Source organism: Ochotona princeps, chromosome 15 (genome assembly GCF_030435755.1).
Source record: "Ochotona princeps isolate mOchPri1 chromosome 15, mOchPri1.hap1, whole genome shotgun sequence".
NCBI classification, from domain to species: domain Eukaryota; kingdom Metazoa; phylum Chordata; class Mammalia; order Lagomorpha; family Ochotonidae; genus Ochotona; species Ochotona princeps.
This window is the reverse complement of record NC_080846.1, coordinates 47947561-47966857: the sequence shown is the minus strand read 5'-3', so window position 1 is coordinate 47966857 and position 19297 is coordinate 47947561. Positions and strand designations below refer to the sequence as shown.

The window sequence follows — 19297 nt, the reverse complement described above, 5'->3', positions numbered from 1 at the left end:
CAAGTGGCTTAAGGAGTGCAAATAAACTCCCAAGATTGTACCTGGGAGTAGACCCCACATATGTGAGCTCAGACAGCACGTCACCGTGGCCCTGAGCACAGCCTGCATTACAATACTGTTAGAATACAGATTGCACTCCGATTATTCTCATAAATTATATCTACCAATTTGAGTGCATTAAGACTTTTACCAATAGTACATAACAAGGTATGTATTTACATTTTCATTTGCATCTCTAGGACAAAACTGAATGATAATGATCATGAAAAACAAGATTAAAGGTGTCCATCTGGGAAAACGTGTATTAATATCATTCATACAACAACAAACATTTTTGTAATAAATGCAACACTGCAAAACAATTCACAGCTCTGTAAAAAGTTGATAACATAGCTTCACTACAATTTTTTCTAATTCAAAATTAAAGAGTTCAACTTACATTAATGCTTACCTATTTTACTCTAAAACCTGTAAAACATATAAAATACCAAGATTGTCGACAGTCACATATGTTTTGAAGTCAGGAGACACGTGTATCTTCTTGAGATTGGTTCCATTTGTATAGAAGGTCTGTAAGGATTCCCCAGTGACAACATTCCACCACTGCGGAGAGAAAAACAGCACCCTCATTAGATGGTAACTGCACTGCAGGGCCATTTGTAATACAAGCAAGAGCCTCTGCTCTGTCACTGTCCCTCTCCCAAACTCAAGCAAAGAGCAGGAAAGAAAGATTGAGGATTAATGCCAAATACATGATCAACCTGATCAGCCTTTCCCAATGCAGCTTGCAGATGGCCTCGTAGTTACATCAGCACTTCACAGCGAAGTGTGAAGAAACGTGCAGGCTGCCGGAGAGCTGCCAACACGGGGGGACAGAACACGTGCCTTTCCCTGTGGAAAGGACAGAAGCTTGCCCTGCCGGCCCCTGCACTCAATACCCCATTTTCAGACAAAGGCTGGTATTCTGACAGACTATTGGTTATATGAACTGTACGATACGAAGTTCCAGCTACCAAATACAACCTTTGATCAGGAGTGATCCGAGACCCTGTGACCAAATTTCTTTATAAAATAATCTGTATATTTACCTGCTAATTAAACACTGAACAACTCAGTGTAGCAAGTGCACTGGCAAGTTTCATTTATCTTCCAATCACAGAGTTCACTACAATTTTAATGGAACAACTGGAGACTGTGAATGAAGTCTTTCTGTGTATCTCCCAGCTACAGCGAGGGCCAGACAATGTACCTGAATACGTTCTGAAAACAACTCGGGACACCAAGATTCTGAGCATCCTCAGCCCGGTAACAGTGCCTCCCACCTCTGTGTCCAGGGCAGTGCCCAGACTGCTGCCTTGCTCGCACAACTTGGTTGTCGACTCATGTTCACTGTTAATAATGGCAGTTGGCAAAGCATCACCTACTGATTTCAGTACACCAACGTTAACCTGAACTTCCCAGAAATGTAATCAAGTCTGCAGGGGACACACTCCACCTGAGAAACCCTTTAGTAACCCTTTAGTTTTCAGTCACTAAGCCTCTGGGAGATATCCAGTCCTACCACCTTATTCTACAAACGAGGTAACGGAGAGGAGGAGGAAGGCCTTGTCACCCAAGATGACACTGCTGGCAGGTGGCAGAGGTAGGATGATTCCTGACTTCCTAATCCAGTGCTCCTCCTTTTCCCTACACCAGTCACTGTCTGAATATGGACTCCAAGCTAACGATACTGTGAAAGCAGCTAAGAGAGACGACTCTCAGGGCAGTGAACCTGTTCTTTATGGCACTATACTGGTAACACACGCTGTGACAAATCTGTCCCAATCTATAAAATGTCGAACACCAAGAATGAACATCAATGTAAACGGGGTCTTCAGGTGGTATGGTGTGCCAGTGAAGGCCCATTGCTTACAGTCAGGGCACACTTCTCATGAGGGAGAAAGACACTGGGGAGACTATGTGTTGGGGCCATGCCCATTTCACAGAAAGGTTAAGCAACTTAGGTAAGATCACAAAGCAAGTGACTGTCCAAGCCAGGTCGTGACCTCCAGCAGGCTCCTCGCTGTCACCCCCGACTGCCTCCCAGTGATGACCCAGTCCCCTCTGTCACCAGGCAGTCTGTATTCCAAGTCATCTTTTTCCTTCACAGGTATGAAATACTGTGACTTTCTTGTCCCAACAGTGTGCACTCTGTAACATTCTGTGGAGAAGCAGATAACCTGTACTTTTTTTTTTCTCACTTTTAACAGTAACAATTTTAAAAGTTAAGAACGTTCTGGCTCCTGGAGTCCCACTTTCATCTACGGGCATTCCCTTTACACAGCTTAGAGTCTAAAGTAAATAGACTCAAAAGGCCTCTTTCCTTAACCACTACAGCAGCTGTTCCTTTTTTACTTTTAATTTGCTCTGTACTTTTGGATAGTCTCATTAACAGGCCGGGTCAATGCAGGCTGAGCTAAAACATAATTAGTTTAACCAGGCAAGTAATCAAACCAGAAGGCAAAAGCAGCCTGATCCTCACTTCCACATACAGACTAAATATAGAAGCTTTCGGTTGTCTCACCCTAAGGACACAGGCAAAACAGTACAAAGGTCCATTCTGCTGCTTCATTCCCAGGTTCTCCAAGAAGACAGAAACTCTGCTCACTGAACTTTGCAGCAACTTCAGAGCTAGACACAATGACCTGACAGCACTGTACAGGGCCCAGTGAATAAATGACATGGTTTCTGCAAGTATGCTGTCAAAGCCGAGCAGTTACATTTTTTAGCAGATCATAGCTGAGGATGTCAGCCTGGAACACACACAGCAGTGTGACTTCCCTAAGCACCGTTCCTCTTTACAATGGAGTGAGTGATGTATCAAGATCCTCTCAAACTAAATAAAGCAGCATATAAAAAAAAAAGATGCAGATTAAAGTTATGTGCACAGTCTCTTTGTGAGATGGTTCATTACAATCCCCTGTTCATAGTCTCAGTATTTTCAGTAGGAAGCAACAGGACGAGGGCTGGCACCCACAGCCAGCCAAGCTTAGGCCTGTGGCCATCTTCATGAGCACCAACTCCAGTCTTGGCGCCTCCATTCTCCATCCCACTCCCTGTGAATGGCCAGGGCAAGCAGCAGGGGATGGCTCCTGGCTCCTGTCCTTGGGCCTCTGTACCCACACGGGAGACCCAGAAGAATTTCCTGGCTCCTGGCTTAACATTGGCCCAGCTCCAGTAGCTGTGGCCATTTGGAGAGTGAACCAGCGAATGGAAGATCTCTCTCTAGGTAACTCTGCCTTTCAAATTAAAAAATGAGCAATAGCTTAAAAAAAGAAAAGAAGCAAAAGTATCATGAGATCTTAATTCAGGATGTATTTTCAATTAAAAGCTTCTCACCCCTTTGATAAACAAAACACTATTCAACACACACCTCTGGAGAAGCCCCTTCCATGTAAAGCTCTGCCCGGGGTCAAACAGGCCCTTGACTCTCCTTTGTGCCTCCAGGACCTCCACAGTGCCTCACCCCCTCCTACCCTTCGGGGTTTTCCTTATTTACCCTCTGCTTTCCCTATAGATCTGTCTTTCAGACACTGAAGGACAGGAACCAAACCTTAAACTTTACAATACAGAGAAATATCTAGGCCAAGTGCTACCGCCAAGTGCAGCCCAACAGAGGGGTAACTACTAGATACAACCAGAGACAACCGCAGCACTCCAGTACTCTCAAGCCTTGGCCTTAGCTGTCGCTGCTCAGTCTGCCTAAGTAAGCCAGCTAGAGAAAAAGGAAGAAGACAACCTGGGCTTGACTCTGGTAAAGCCACCATCTCCAGGAAATCCATCTCCTTAACTGTAACCAAGGATAATAAAATTTAAGCCTCATAAAAGTGGTAAGATAAAGAAAATGAAGCCTTTTGTCATTGTAAAGCAATATTCTGCTATTATGTCATAATACACAAATATACTGTTTTACATCATTTCAAACACAATAGTTAACAATGTCTAGTCATTCTGATCAGCAAAGCTTTGTACGGGGCAGAGTGAGAGCTCTGGATGAGAGCATCTTAAACATTACCACGAAAGCTGCTCCGCAACAAGGGAGAAACAGTGAGGGAAGCCTGGAGAGGAGAAAAGCTGTTCTTTTCTTTCAAGTCTTTGAGGAAGTCTTACCTTAAGATATCCTCCAGCAGAGACGAGCATTTTGCTATCTGGAGAAAAGCAAATGTCGGTCACCCAGCCTCCATGGGTGGCAGCGCCCTCTTCTCCAGGGATGGGTGCACAGAGGTGAAGCAGCTCTCCACTGGAAACATTCCATATCTACATCAACATGACACAGCACGTCATTAGCACGGACTCGGTTCTGTGGCACTGCATCTTAGACCTCTTTCAGCAGTGCCAGCATCTTGTGCAGGCGCCAGAGCGAGTCTCAGATGCTCTACTTCTGATCCAGCTCCCTTCTGATGGCCTGGGAAAGCAGTGCAGGATGGCCCAAGTGCTACGGCCTCCAGAAAAAGCTCCTAGCTCCTGGTTCCTGGCTCCAAACCAGCCCAGCTCCAGCCTCTGTGGTCATCTGCGGGAATGAACCACTGGGGAAGATCTCTGTCTCTCTTTCTCTCTCTCTTGTTACTCTGCTTTTCAAACAAAAATAAATCTTAAAAAAAAAGGAGTATTAGCCAGAAGCTTCTCTAGTATGAACTGGATAAACATGCCTTCTGGGAAGTATTTAGCAATCCTTCTTAAAAAGCAAAGGGGTGGGCCATCATTGCGGCCTGTGACTGACATCCCATGGCCATCCCACCGTTCCCTGCTAATGGCCTGGGAAAGCAGTGGAAGATGGTTCAGAGGCTTGGCCCCTGCACCGAGTGAAGAGCTCTGATGAAGCCCTGGCTCCTAGCTCTGGCCCCAGCCACTGCAGCCATGTGGAAAGTGAAAACAGTGAAGGCAACATTTGTCTCTAACTCTGCCTTTCAAATAAATAAGTCTTTAAAACAAAAAGAAAATATAAGAAAACTAAACAGAAAAACTCAAAGACTTCAATTAGACAACTAGACAATACAACAACTTTCCCGCATTTTGTATAATCAGAGAGAAAAAAAAAGTTTTAAATGTACCAAAGAAAATGTCTCAATTAACACCCAATATTTTATCAGTGAAAACTGTTTTCTGTTTCTGAAAAATGAAGCTCCGCCTCTCAGCCGGGCCAGGAAGCTTTCGGGCGAGCGCCTGCTGGATGGAGACAGCATTGGGGTGGAGGGAGCAGCAAGGCTGGTGATCCAGGCCTCAAGCAGGCTGTCCTGAAGAAGCTACCTGCTAACACTGATTCCTGCAAACTGCATTCTCCCCCACTCTTCTGCATCATATACCTCTTCCTTCAGTTTTAAATCTTCCTCTGTTTAAAAAAAAAAAAACTGGCTCATATACACTGGTTAACAAAGCCACCACCCAGTGCCCAGCCTCTAGCCCCCTCAACTAACTGTCCAGTTCATCTAATACCACAAGTCCACTGAAGCCTCTCCCTTGATTTCTGAGCTTTCAAACGCAATACTGTCCATACTGCACAGTGTTTCCACACAAACACAACAGTATTCCACGCACTACAGGGTAACAAAAGTGGGCCTATCGTGTGGATGCTACCCCAACAAAGCCCTTCGGTGCCCACCCAGTAATGCACACGTGAGGGCCTGTACTTTTTAAATAACAAAGGCCCAAAGAGGACTGCAAAAAAAAAAAATCACACCATGACGAATGACTAATGAATATAGCACAAGAGATTTTCTTCTTTCAATAATGAAAACAATTTATAATTCATTTAAAACCTAGACAATCATTTACAAATTATTTTCTTCAAATTCTGCCACTAAAAACAGCCTTTAGTTGAAATCCAAGAATTAAGATGAATAATTCTTAAACAGCAGACAATTCTACTACAAATGACTGGGGCATCTGCCTCCACACATGTGGGAAGTGCCCCACTCTAACGGGAAATTTCTCGGGCAGTCAGGTGTGTGGCTGGGAACGTGACGTACGTGCACAGCAACACACGCACACGTCATCCAGCCACAAGCCGGGGCCTCTCAGTCCCACTAACAGGGGTCCCCAGGGAGGCGAGGGCATTCCCATGCTGTCACGTCCAGCAACTCACCCTGATCTCTCCCTTGTCATCTCCTGTCGCCAGCAGGGAACTGTCCGCAGAAAAGGCAGAACAGCGCACGCAGTCACTGTGGCCCCTCAATTCATGAAGAGGGGTAAGGAGTTCAAAACTCCAAATCTGGAAGGCAATCAGGGTTGCTTGTGGGTGGAAAATATCCTCAAGAGAAGCCTCTAACCCCTGCCTTCAGTGTTACTTAGTGATGAAATCAACCACACGGAAGTCCTGACTCTGTCAGTATAGAAATTTCCACAAGATGTCCAAATTCCAACTGGTAACCTTCTCAATTTTTCTCATTTTCTCATTAATTATTCAAGTTAAATTTGGATCAAGAACCAAAGCCACAGCTTCCTCATCTTTAGTTGTAGAAAGAAGAACACAGAATCAGTTAAGAGAATCTGGGAGAGGAGACATGACTGTGACCCTGGCTCCACTATCACCGGTTCCGGGTAACCCAAGACAACTCACAGGCTTTTCTAGTTTTGGTTCTTACATCTGTAAAATGGGAACATTACTATCTGTGGTAAGAAGACTGAATCAGATGGAACAAATGAAATCCCTGGCGTAACACCTAGCACATGGCAAGAGGCCTTTAAAGGTTACACAGTCAAATGCCGTCCACTTCCTTCCAATGCGCTCTCACAATTCTGTCATCACAACCTAACATCACACACTGAAAAATCCCATGTCCCAAATACTGCCACCTAAAAACTAGTGGCACACGGACAAACCAGACAGGGCACCTCTTCTTCAAAACAAAATGTATGGGCCAGTGTGATGGCTCAACTGGCTAATCCTCCACCTGCAAGCAGCAGTATCCCATGTGGGTGCCACTTTGTGCCACAGCTGCTCCGCTTCCCATCCAGCTCCCTGCTTGTGGCCTGGGAAAGCAGTTGAGGACGGCCCAAGGCCTTGGGACCCTGCACCCACATGGGAGACCTAGAAGAGGCTCCTAGCTCCTGGCTTCAGATCAGCTCAGCTCCAACTGTTACAGTCATCTGGTAAGTGAACCAGCAGATGGAAGATCTTTCTCTCTGTCTCTCTTCTCCATAAATGTGATCTGCATTTCCAATAAAAATAAACAAACCTTTTTTTAAACAAATAAATAAAAGTTTAGGAACTGACACGGTGGCACAGCAAGCTCAGTCGCCAGCTGCAATGCTGGCGTTTCCTGTGGACAACGGCCGGAGTCTCAGCGCCTGCACTTCCGATCCAGCTCTGTGCTAATGATCCGGGAGCGCGGTGGAGCTCGCTCACATGCTCACACGCACAAGACTCCGAAGAAGAGCCCGGCTCCTGGCTGTGGGCTCGCCCAGACCGGGCAACTGTGGCCACCTGGGGCGCAAGTCGATGGAAGGACGAGTCTCTCTACCTTTCTCTATAATTCTCTCAAGTAAAATAAATAAATCTTTTTAAATGAAAAAAACTCAACCAGATTATATACTTTCATCAGAAACAAAGTTCAAGAAGAGCCAGAGAATAACTGTATGAAGTTAAGTATTCTGGCAGAAATGAATAAAATGTAACCAAAACATTGAAGGTAGAGCAGCTATAACTGCTTAAGAGCCAGCAAAGGCTTCATTAAAAACCGGGGTGTAGAACCCCTCCTAAAACTGTTCTGCACTTCACCTGTTGACATACACCTTGTTAGAGTTATAAGCCAGTTTAGACTATCCTAAAATCTGCAAAATTAAGCTTCAACACTATAAACTGCTGAATGCTAAAATGAAAATAGTCACAAGACAGCTGAATAGTACCCTATGGGCATTTTAAGGTGTATAGAAACTGGTTCTGTGTATAAACCAAAATTGAAATGTCAATGAAGTAGTCAGAGGATGCGGTTAAGAACTTGCATTTTTTAACATACTTGTTACTCAATACCATGTCAATTAATTCCATAATGTTGTAAATTGACGTCGATGTTATGGTAGGGCTTTTAATTGATCGGGATGATATTCTGCCAGCCCTGCCTTCAGACCAGTGATGGTCTCCCCAAGAAACCGCTGAATTTATCTGGACAATAAGAGGTTGGACTCTATGCTTGCAATGAAAGAATCTTAACTGAATTTGAACTGTAATACTACAACAAGGTGGAGGAATCCACCATGGGCGGGGAGGGTGTGGGGAGGAGTTGCGGGAATCCCAGAGCCTATGAAACTGTGTCATATAATGCAATGTAATCAATAAAAAATAATATAATAAAAATCTGGGTGTAGAATGGTGAGTTATAAAGCTTCAGTTCAAAAGTGAGTATAAGGTCGTATCTAAACACAGTTACAGCACCCACAAAAGCACAGAGGCCAGAAATAGCTGGCGGAGAGGGAGCAACCCAGCAGCAAAGAGACAGAGATGGTTAGGGAGCCAGCCGAAAAATGAGCAGGGGACAGGCTCCCAGCAGGGGGTTCAGGAGCAGCACAGAAGACAGGCCGAAGGAGGCGCAGGCCAGGGCGGACGTGAGGACCACCCTCCAGTGAAGGAGGAGAGTGACATCTCGGTGTCTCTAACACACTGAAAGAACAGTGTCCCCAACAACTCCAAAGTCTGTTTGGGAAACTGAATAGACAGTGATCTCAGTAACAAAGGTGGAGAAAAGAAAGAGAATGGGGCACTCAACGTTCTCAACAAAGCCCAACAACCACTGGAATGTGATATTCATAAAAATTCACTCTGGATGTTTAATAGAAAATTTCTTCCAGTGATTTTAATTGTCCACGATACACAATACAGACTCCATCTGGAGAACTCAGAAGTCTTCAATGTCATTCATTTAATCTACATGAAACAACTAAATGCCACTGAGAGGCAGCATGACGACTCAACTAACTAATCCTCTACCTGCAGGCACCAGTATTCCATACGGGCACCGGTTCGTGCCCCGGTTGCTCCACTTCCAATTCAACTCCCTGCTTACACCCTGGGAAAGCAGTGGAGGACAGCCCAAGGCCTTGGGACTCTGCACCTATGTGGGAGACCCTGAAGAAGCTCCTGGCTCCTGGCTCCTGGCTTCAGATCGGCTCAGCCATTGCAGCCATTTGCGGATGAACCAGTGGATCAAGATCTCTTTCTGTCACCCCCTCTCTCTGCAAATATGCCTTTCCAATAAAATTAAATAATTTTTAAACATTTTTTTAATTGGAAAGTCAGATATACAGAGAAGAGGAGAAACAGAAAGATCCACCATCAACTGATTCACTCCCCAAGCAGCTGCAACAGCCAAAGCTGAGCCAATTTGAAGCCAGGAGCCAGGAGATTCTTCTGGGTCTCTCACACAGGTACAGGGTCCCAAGGCCTTGGGCTGTCCTCAACTGCCTTCCTAGGCCACAAGCAGGGAGTTAGATGGGAAGCGGGGCTGTCAGGATTAGAACCGGCACCCATATGGGATCCTGGGGCATGCAAGGGAAGGACTTCAGCCATTAGGCTACCGCACCAGACCCAAAAATAAATAAATTTTTAAAAAAGAATGCCAATGAGCATCTTCCAAACACAAGACACAGACAAGTATGAATTATTACTTTCCTGTTTTATATATCATTTGAACTCATATAAGTAACATTAAATTTTATGCAGACATTTAGACTTGACCTACCTTTGCAGTCTTATCAGCCGAGGTAGAAGAAAACTTGGCAGTGTCGGAAGAAACAGCACAAGAAAGCACTGTAGCCTGGTGGCAGACAAAGTCTTTCTCTATTTTTCCAGTAATAATATTCCATACCTTTAAAAAATGTCAAAATGTTAAAATTTCCATTTCATAGAAAGAGCATAAAGAGATATCAGACATCTGTAAAAGAACTCCAGCATACTGACTATCTTGATTTCTTCAAGCATCTTTTAGTGTAAGTGCTGATTAACACAACACATAGGTGGTCACAGTGAGCAGAAAACAGGCTTTACCTCTAGGTAGTTACTAACATTCATGTTCTTTTGGTTGCCACAACATAATCATTGCAGGATCAGAACACTTTTAAAATACTTTTTAACAAGACGAATGTTTCAAATTACCTTAACTGTTCCATCAAATGACCAAGAAAGCAGTCTTGACTTTTTCAGGAGTCTAAAGTCTGTCACAGTTTCCTGATGGGCTTGTAGGAAGACATATTCCTCTGACTGCCGATTCCACACCTAAACATAGAAACAGGCCTGCTGGCACCATTCCCAACAACATTTCAGCAGCAGCTCAGTGAGTGCACACTCACCTGAGGTCTCTTACCCATGTGTCATTGCAGAAAACAACAAAGAGTAACAAGGAAAAAAATGTATCCACAATTACAAAGAGGAAAGCTGGAGTTAATTAAGAGGCAAAATATTTTCCAGCTAAACAAAATTTGTGTGTGTGTGTGTGTGTGTGTTTCGGTTGCTTGGAGAATAGTTAATTACCAGGACATACAGGAAAGCAACAATATGCCAGTGAGCTCACCATCTGATTAAATTTTCCAGAGAAAATTATCCCAATTACATGTCACAGATTTCTGAACCTATAAGCTGGTTAGGCTTGCAGATTCTGGCTCCAAGAAAGCCAATTCTATTGCCTGGGAAAGTCAGTTGGCCAAAGCAGTTTAAAACCAGGTCACGACATTTCTAAGCGTCAAAGATCTGTGCTGGCCCTCTCTAATGCAATCCTCAAAATGACAGAGGTGCCAGTGCCATGCTGTAGCACGCTAAGCTTTCACCTTAGGTGCTGGCATCCCACAGGGGCACCAGTTCCTATTCTGGCTGTTCCACTTCTGATTCCACTTCCTACTGCTGGCCTGGGAAAGCAGAGGTTAGACCAAGTCCTCGGGCTCCTGCATCTACATGGGAGGCCCGGAGGAAGCTCTAGGCTCCTTCCTGCCTTTGGATCAGCTCAGCTCTGGCCATTGTGACCATTTGGGGAATGAACCGGTGGATAGACTAACCTCTCTGTTACAGAATTTCTTATATCCAGGATCTATTAAAAAAAAAAGAAAGAAAGAAAGAAAGAAAGAAAGAAAGAAAGAAAGAAAGAAAGAAAGAAAGAGCGAGCCGCAGAAACTCAACAACAAAAAAATCCACTTAAGAATTAGCAAAGGACATGGACAGCCATTTTCAAAGGTTGAAATTCAAATGGTCAACTGACATGAAAAACTGCTCAGGTTCACTAACCATCAGGGACATGCAAGTAAAAACCTCAATGAGGTCTCACCTCATCCCACTTAGATGACACTCATAGAGAAACCAGAAAACAATGGATGCTGGTGAGGATACAGGGAAGGAGTACCCTAATCCACCATCGGTGGGAATGTAAAGTGTTACAACTGTTACAGACGACAGTATGGAGACTCCTCAGAACATGAAAACAGACCTACCAAGTGACCCAGCCATCTCAGGCCTGGGAGTTCACCCAAATGAAATGAAGTCAGCATATGAGAGAGTTCTGTGTACCCCTATGCTTATTGTAGTTCAATTCATAATAGCTAAGATCTGGAATCAGCCCAGATGCAAATCAACTGATGACTGGATAAAGAAAATGTGACATATATATACTATGAATGCTACTTGGCCAAAAAAAAAAAAAAAAAAAACTTTGTCTTTTCCAACTAAACGGATCCAACTCCAAACCTACACGTGCCAGGATCCCATATGGGCACCGGTTCTAATGCCGGCGGCCCCATTTCCCATCCAGCTCCCTGCCTGCGGCCTGGGAAAGCAGTCGAGGATGGCCCAAAGCACTGGGACTCTGCACCCGTATGGGAGACCCAGAAGAGCTCCAGGCTCCTGGCTTTGGATTGGCTCAGCTTCGGTCATTGCGGCTCACTTGGGTACTGAACCATCGGATGGAAGATCTTCCTCTCTCTCTCTCCTCCTCTCTGTATATCCGGCTTTCCAATAAAAATAAATAAATTTTTTAAAAAATAAATAAAAATAAGAAGCCAAGGAGCAGCATCACGGCTAGTGGGTAAGGCCACAGACTCCAACACTGCCACTGAGTGCTGGCAGTCCATATGGACACCAGTTTGTGTCTGTCCCCGCTACTGCACTTGCAATTCAGCTCCCTGCTGGGCTCCATCCACACAACTGGGAGACCAGAAAAAAGTCCTAGTTCCTGGCTTTGGCCTGACCCAGGCTCAGCTAGGAGGCCATCTGGGCAGTGTGCCAGCAGGTGGAAGATCTCTTCAGCCTCCCCTCTGTTTTCCCCTCCTCCTCTCTCTGTACCACTGATTTTTAAATAAATAACTCATATGAAACAAAAAACTGCACTAAAACAAAATAAACACAACTATGTAATTCATATCTGTGTGTATAACAAAACAGATGCAAATGTATATATAAATTACACATATTGGGGCAGCAATGGGATGCAGCGTTGGAGACCCTGCTGGGAGCCCCACATCCCAGGTCAGACTGGCGGGGTCTGAGTCAGCTCCTGCTCCAGCTGCAGCTTCCTGCTGATGCACACTTTGGGAGGTAACAGGTGACGATGCAGCAGGGCTCCTGTCGGCCACACAGCAGACTTGGACTTCAGTCCCTGTCCCTGGCCTTGGCCTGACCCAACCTCAGCTCTTTTGGGAATTTGAGAAATAAACCAGCGATGGAACAGCCATTTCTCTCTTTTTTGTCGGTCTCTGCCTTTCAAATAAAAATTAGAAAAGTCTTAAATATACATATATAATAAAAACTACATATACTCATCTATAACATGCAATGTGTGTATATATATACAACTTTACATATATTTCATATGTATTTATTTATACAATAAATTGGAGTCTTCAAAAAATTATTGGAAAATGTATCTAATCCTTTAATTTCATTTACCATGGATTTGTCCAAAAACCCCTGACTGTCCCAGAGAAGACAAAGAAGCTCTCTCACCCACAAAACAAGAACACAGTGATTTTCTTTCTTTCTTTTTCTTTTTTTTATTGGAAAGACAGGTTTACAGAGAGAGGGAAAGACAGAGAGAAAGATTTTCTGTCCGATCGCTGGTTCATTCCCCAAGTGGCCTCATGGCCAGAACTGAGCCAATCTAAAGCCAGAAGCCAGAAGTCTCTTCCAGGTCTCCCATGCGAGTACAGGGTACCAAGGCTTTGAGCCATTCTTGATTGCTTTCCCAGGCCACCAGCAGGGAGCTGGATGGGAAGTAGAGCAGTCGGGACAGGAACTGGTACCCACATGGGATCCCAGCGCATGTAAGGTGATACTGGCTCTGGCCCCACAACTCTTTTCAAAATAAACAATAAAATGAACTCTTGAGCATTAAAATTAGAAATGCTTAAAATTCAATAAAAATGGGCCCAGAGCAATTACCTAAGAGTTAAATCTTTTACTCGCACATGCAGATTGGACCAATAAATAAATAAATAACATAAATAAAATAAATAATTCAAGTAAACTTCCTGAACTGAAAGACACAATATTCTAAATTAAGAATAGGTACTCAATATCCAACATAATGGATGAAAATAGACACCAAAGTTCATCATCATGAAATTTTCAGTTTTGCCCATAAAGAGAAGATCCTAAAAGCTTCCAGAGAGAAAGATTAGGAAGCAGAATAGCTTTAGACATCCCACCATGGACTCTGGAACTTAGAAGAAAATTAAGACCTTCCAAGTTTTAGGCTAAAATGATTTGCAACTACATTCAGTCAAAAGTTGAATTTCCTTCAACTGCGTTAAGCAATAAATGCATCACAGAACCCTCAGTACACACAGTCTACTTCATCACAGCAATGATGCTAAGGATCAAAACAAAATGTAACTGTATTGGGATGATGGGGATTCAGAGATGTGCACGGGTACACCCATATGTCAGAGGCGTGGCAAGGGAGAGGGGAAAGGCAGTTCTCTTACACAGGAGTCAGTAGATTCCCCAAAGGAGAAACTCGAGGAAAGCACTCTAGACACACCCTATAAGGGCATGAAGGTAAACGAAAAACAATATTTATGAACTAAAAGTGTTGCTACTGAGAAATGGGAATCGGGAGGGAGTCTAATTTGTATAATGAGCCTTTGAATTGCAAAACTACATACATCAGAACTCATATTTTTTAAGTAAATTTTATAAGAATATATGACAAAGCTTAAGGCTTCCACATCTATAAACTTTCATCATGGCAAACTATTCTCTTTTCCACAGAACTTCACTGCTTTAATAAACAATTTATCCCTAAAAAGAAAAAATGAAATTATTTCAATCAGATTTTCTACTTTAAATACAGATAAATTATTATAGCCAAAAGTTCATTTATTGTCAAATATATAAATACTAAGGCAGATAGCAAAATTCAAGTGAGTCCTTAATTTTCAAACTAAACAGCCTTCCACTGAGGGTTCTTAAATTAAAGAGCCTATCCTACCCAGAGGAAAACACAAATGAATGTCATCCAAGCCTGCACATATAATCTGAATGCAAAGGAACACGTTGCAGTCAGCATGGCACACATCAGGAGGTTGTCCTCCTCACCTGAATCGCAGAATCCGAACTTGAAATGACAGTCTTCCCATCCACTGTGAACCGGATGTGCTGTACAGCTTTCTTGTGCCCAATCCTGGATTGGAAGATTTTGTTGTTTGGAAGCTCTAAAATCTTCACAAAGTCAAAAAAAAAAAAAAAAAAAAAAAAAAAGAAGAAGAAGAAAGAAAATTACTACAAATAAATTCAGCAACACCCAGGTATTATAGCTTAGAGATATAGTAAATTTTATATAAGCACAGAAGGTTACAGAGTTTCCAATTCCTGGAGCCTTCTGTTTAACCAAAAGCGTACACACAAATAACTTACACACACACCTACACACTAAAATAACGCACCCTCTAGACTGACTACATGATGGCTGCAGCCAACAGTCTTTCTGAATATTCAACTACCCAGTTCATCAAGTAAGTGACATTCCTAGGCTCAGCTTCCGAAAACAAAAAGACATTCAAAATTAAAAATCCTGGTTGTAACAAATGAAATTCTTCATGAAACAGCAGAAACGCGAAAAAATAAAAAGGTGACATGGGAAGTTAGTCAAGAAAAAGACATGGGTGGGCCCGGCGGCGTGGCCTAGCGGCTAAAGTCCTCGCCTTGAAAGCCCCGGGATCCCATATGGGCGCCGGTTCTAATCCCGGCAGCTCCACTTCCCATCCAGCTCCCTGCTTGTGGCCTGGGAAAGCAGTCGAGGATGGCCCAAAGCTTTGGGAGACCCGCGTGGGAGACCCGGAAGAGGTTCCTGGTTCCCGGCATCGGATCGGCGCGTACCGGCCCGTTGCGGCTCACTTGGGGAGTGAAACATCGGATGGAAGATCTTCCTCTCTGTCTCTCCTCCTCTCTGTATATCCGGCTTTCCAATAATAATAATAATCTTAAAAAAAAAAGAGAGAGAGAGAGAAGAAAAAGAAAATAAAAAGAAAGACATGGTGACAAATTTGAAAAAAGAAAAACACACATACACATGAAAAAAGATAGGACAATACAACCAGAAGGCTGACCAGAATTAAAGACTACAAGTCTGTCAAATGCAGGGATTAGAAAAGCAGAAACAGAAACTCAAAAAATGATCATAATGCCAAAAAGGCTTCACACCAACTTACTCTCTGAACCCTTCCCTAAAGAAAAATTCGTAAATGTGGTTGCTTTCCTCCAAAGTTTAAATATACTGAGGAAAAGCTAAGGAAAACAGACTGTGCTACAACAGTTCCAGACATTCAAACCTAAACCAGTCCTGAAAAAGTCTCCCTGGAATGTGAACAAGATGGACAATCTCACAGTTCCTGCGGGGCACAGCCAGATCTGAAGCCTAAGCTCTGCCACTTGCTGGCGTTGGGAAAGCCGTGGGAACTGAGGAGTCTAGACATTCACAACACAGTAACGAGAACATCCAATGTCCAGAATGCCAGAATTCAGTGCAAACATATCGCAGATGGCACCGCTCTCACCTTATTTGATGACACCTGGCTAACACATATGGAACTGCCCATTTCTGAGATGAAAGCTGTCAGCTATTAGTGATTCCACATGGTCCGTTACGTGTTATTTACATTACCTGACAACTCGGAAGAGGTGAGGAGTTGATGAAGCACATGTATGTTTTATGAGCTGTTTCTAAAAACCAGCAGCCAGCACTGGTTAAGGCTGCCGCCTGCAGCACTGGCATCCCATTTGAACACCAGTTCAAGTCCCTGCTGATACAGTTTCCTGCTAATGTTTTGGGAAGTCTGCAGAAGATGGCCCAAGTGCCTGGGACCCCGCACTCCTACTGGAGACAGGAAGCGCTTGGCTTCTGGATGCAGAGGCTCAGCTATTGTGGTCATTTGCAGAGTGAACAGTGGGTGGAAGATCAATATTCTCTCCCTCCCTACGTCTATAACTCTGCCTTTCAAGTAGAAAACATCTTAAAGAAAACTAGGCGTTTTAAAAGATACTCAATAGTAAAACAAAAAGAATTTACTATCACGGCCCAGTGCAGTAGCCTAGTGGCTAAAGTCCTCTCTTTGCACACCTGGGATCCCAAATGGGTGCTGATTCGTGTCCCGGTGGCCCCACTTCCCACAAGCTCTTTGCTTGTGACCTAGAAAAGCAGTTGAGAACGGCCCAAAGCACTGGAACCCTGCACCCGTATGGGAGACCTAGAAGAGGCTCCAGGCTCCTGGCTTCAGATCGGCTCAGCTCTAGCCATTGCGGCTGCTTGGGAGTGAATCATCAGACGGAAGATCTTCCTTTCTGTCTCTCCTCCTCTCTGTATATCTGACTTTCCAATAAAAATAAATAAATTCTTTTTTTTTATAAAGATTTATTTTTTTTTTTTATTACAAAGTCAGATATACTGAGAGGAGGAGAGAGAGAGAGGAAGTGGAGCTGCCAGGATTAGAACCAGCAGCCATATGGGATCAAGGCAAGGACCTTAGCCACTAGGCCACGCTGCCAAGCCCAATAAATTCTTTTTTGAAAAAAGAATGTAGCACTAAGTTGACAGTAAGGCATTTTCTTTTTTAAAAAAGATTTATTTATTTATTTATTCAGATGTATGCAAGGTGAGGATTTTAGCCACTAAGCTACCACACTGGGCCCAGCAATAAGGCATTTTAAAAACAAATAACAAACAACAGCTTGAGAAAACAAACTGAGATGAAAAACTAAGGTTTGCTTATAAATTTACAATCTACTCTTGCTTAACAAACAGCTATTTGCTCATCTTAACAAATATTACACAACAGAGGTCAGCACAGTGGCACAGAATGTTAACCCTCCACTTGCAGCCCCAAATTCCATATGGTTGCTGGTTTGTATACCAGCTGTTCCACATCCAAGCCATGTCCCTGCTATGGCTAATGAAAACATCAGAGTCTGGCCCATAGCTTTGGGTTCCTGTACCAAATGGGAACCCCAGAAGATGCTCCTGGATTCAGATTAGCTCAGCTTCAGCCTTTGTAACCATTTGGGAATGAACCAATGAATAGAATGCTTTCTTTCTCTCTGTGTGTGTAAAACCTGCCTTTCCAATAAAAATAAATAAATCTTAAAAAAAAAACACCTAGTGTATAGCTAGAGAAAAACGTTTTTGTGATAAATTGTCATAATAACAGCATTTTTATCCAGAATGCTTTTTATTATATCAGCCCTATTTTTCTTTTGAAAAATATTTACTTGTGTTGAAAAGACGACTGCATTCATGCAGAGCAGAGACAGACAAAGATTTGGTTCACTTCCCAAGTGGCTGCAACAGCCGGAGCTGAGCCAGATCCAGGAGCCAGGAGCCAGGAGCATCCTCCAGGTCTCCCACCTGGAGGGTACAGGGTCCCAAGGCTTTGGGTCACCCTTGACTGCTTTCCCAGCCATATATGCAGGGAGCTGGATGGGAAGACAGGACATGAATCGGTGCGCCAACATGGGATCCCAGCACTTGCAAGGTGAGAATTTAGCCACTGAGCCATTGAGCCGGGACCAACCCTTATTTTTCTTACACATGACTGTATTTTTACTTATTCAGTCTTGTTAGATTAGTTAAGAGTTTCAGGTACTTCTGGGTCTGGCGGTGTGGCATTGAGCCACCATCTGCAATGCCTGAATCCCATATGGGCACCAGTTCAAGTCTCAGATGTTCCATTCCTGACCCATCTCACTGCTTATACTAAGCCTGGGAAAGAAGTGGAAGATGACCCAAGTGTTGGATCCCAGCATCCATGTGGGAAACTTGGAGGAAGCTCCAGGCCCCTGACTTTCGTCCAGCCCAGCCCAGCCCAGCCCACACTATTAAGGTCATTTGGTGGAGGTGAGTCAGTAGATGGAAAGTCTCTGTCACTCTGCCTTTCAATTAAATAAATCAGTACATCTTTAAATAAATTAGATACACTTCGAATGACAAAAGTAGAACAGCAAGGATTGGTGGACAAGCACTCATATTTCCAATGAACCCTTAAGTACCAACATGGAAATAACTTCGAAAACTTTACATGAATCTCTAACAGACACTGTTTGATATGCATTGAGAACAGGGTAACAACTAGGTACAGAATAAAACACACACACACACACACACACACGATGACAAAAAGCATGGCAAACAGTAGCAAAGGCCATCTGAAAATACCAGCTGGGTAAGCATTTTAGTCTGATGAAACAATGACCAGTAAGTACACAATGTGAACCATGTAATAATATTCAAATCAGTAATCCTACTGCACACCAAGACTGAAGAGCAGCTCTGCATACCTTGACGGTTCCATCTTCATGTCCAAGCGCAACATCCTGAAGATGTGGACTTAAGCAGCAGCAGCTAACGTGAGCTTTAGTCAGGTAATCAATCTGACCTGTTCTTCCATTAATGAGCTAATGAAAAGCAAGGCACAATCAGTTATTAGGCTCTACGAGCAGCTTTTGTCCTCTGGAACAGAGGGTTCGACTAGAAACATAAAATAAACCACAGAAAATAACCAACAAGGGCTCCCAGGGGAGCCCCAAACGCCCTCTCCCGGGCTCGCAGCTGCATTTAGCACTTCACGCTTTCATTTCATTTCACTTTGTGGTTCAAATACATTTTCATAACATCAAGCGAGCTTTTAAAGGTCTAAACAGCAGCTGCTGTGCCCACCACCTGAGACACATCTGTCTGATTTGTAATCCCACAGCTAGCCACCATACCCCGATTTCCACTTCTTCACAAAACTGTTTTTTAATAGGGCTATCATTGATTAAAATAGACTCTCCTGGTATCTTTCAAGGGAGTTGGTG

At 43.6% G+C, this 19297-nt stretch overlaps 1 protein-coding gene across 1 annotated transcript in view; it reads right to left on the bottom strand.

Moving 5' to 3' along the window:
- Positions 1-284: 284 nt before the first annotated feature.
- Positions 285-19297, bottom strand: part of APAF1 (apoptotic peptidase activating factor 1) — a 79582-nt gene continuing 60569 nt past the window's right edge. The window contains exons 21-27 of the mRNA XM_058673030.1: positions 18779-18895; positions 14549-14671; positions 10127-10246; positions 9714-9839; positions 6122-6247; positions 4150-4296; positions 285-603 (exon numbers count right to left, since the gene is read on the bottom strand). Of these exons, the coding sequence (XP_058529013.1) occupies positions 457-603; positions 4150-4296; positions 6122-6247; positions 9714-9839; positions 10127-10246; positions 14549-14671; positions 18779-18895 (906 nt within the window). The 3' untranslated portion in view covers positions 285-456. The remainder of the gene's footprint in view (positions 604-4149; positions 4297-6121; positions 6248-9713; positions 9840-10126; positions 10247-14548; positions 14672-18778; positions 18896-19297) is intronic.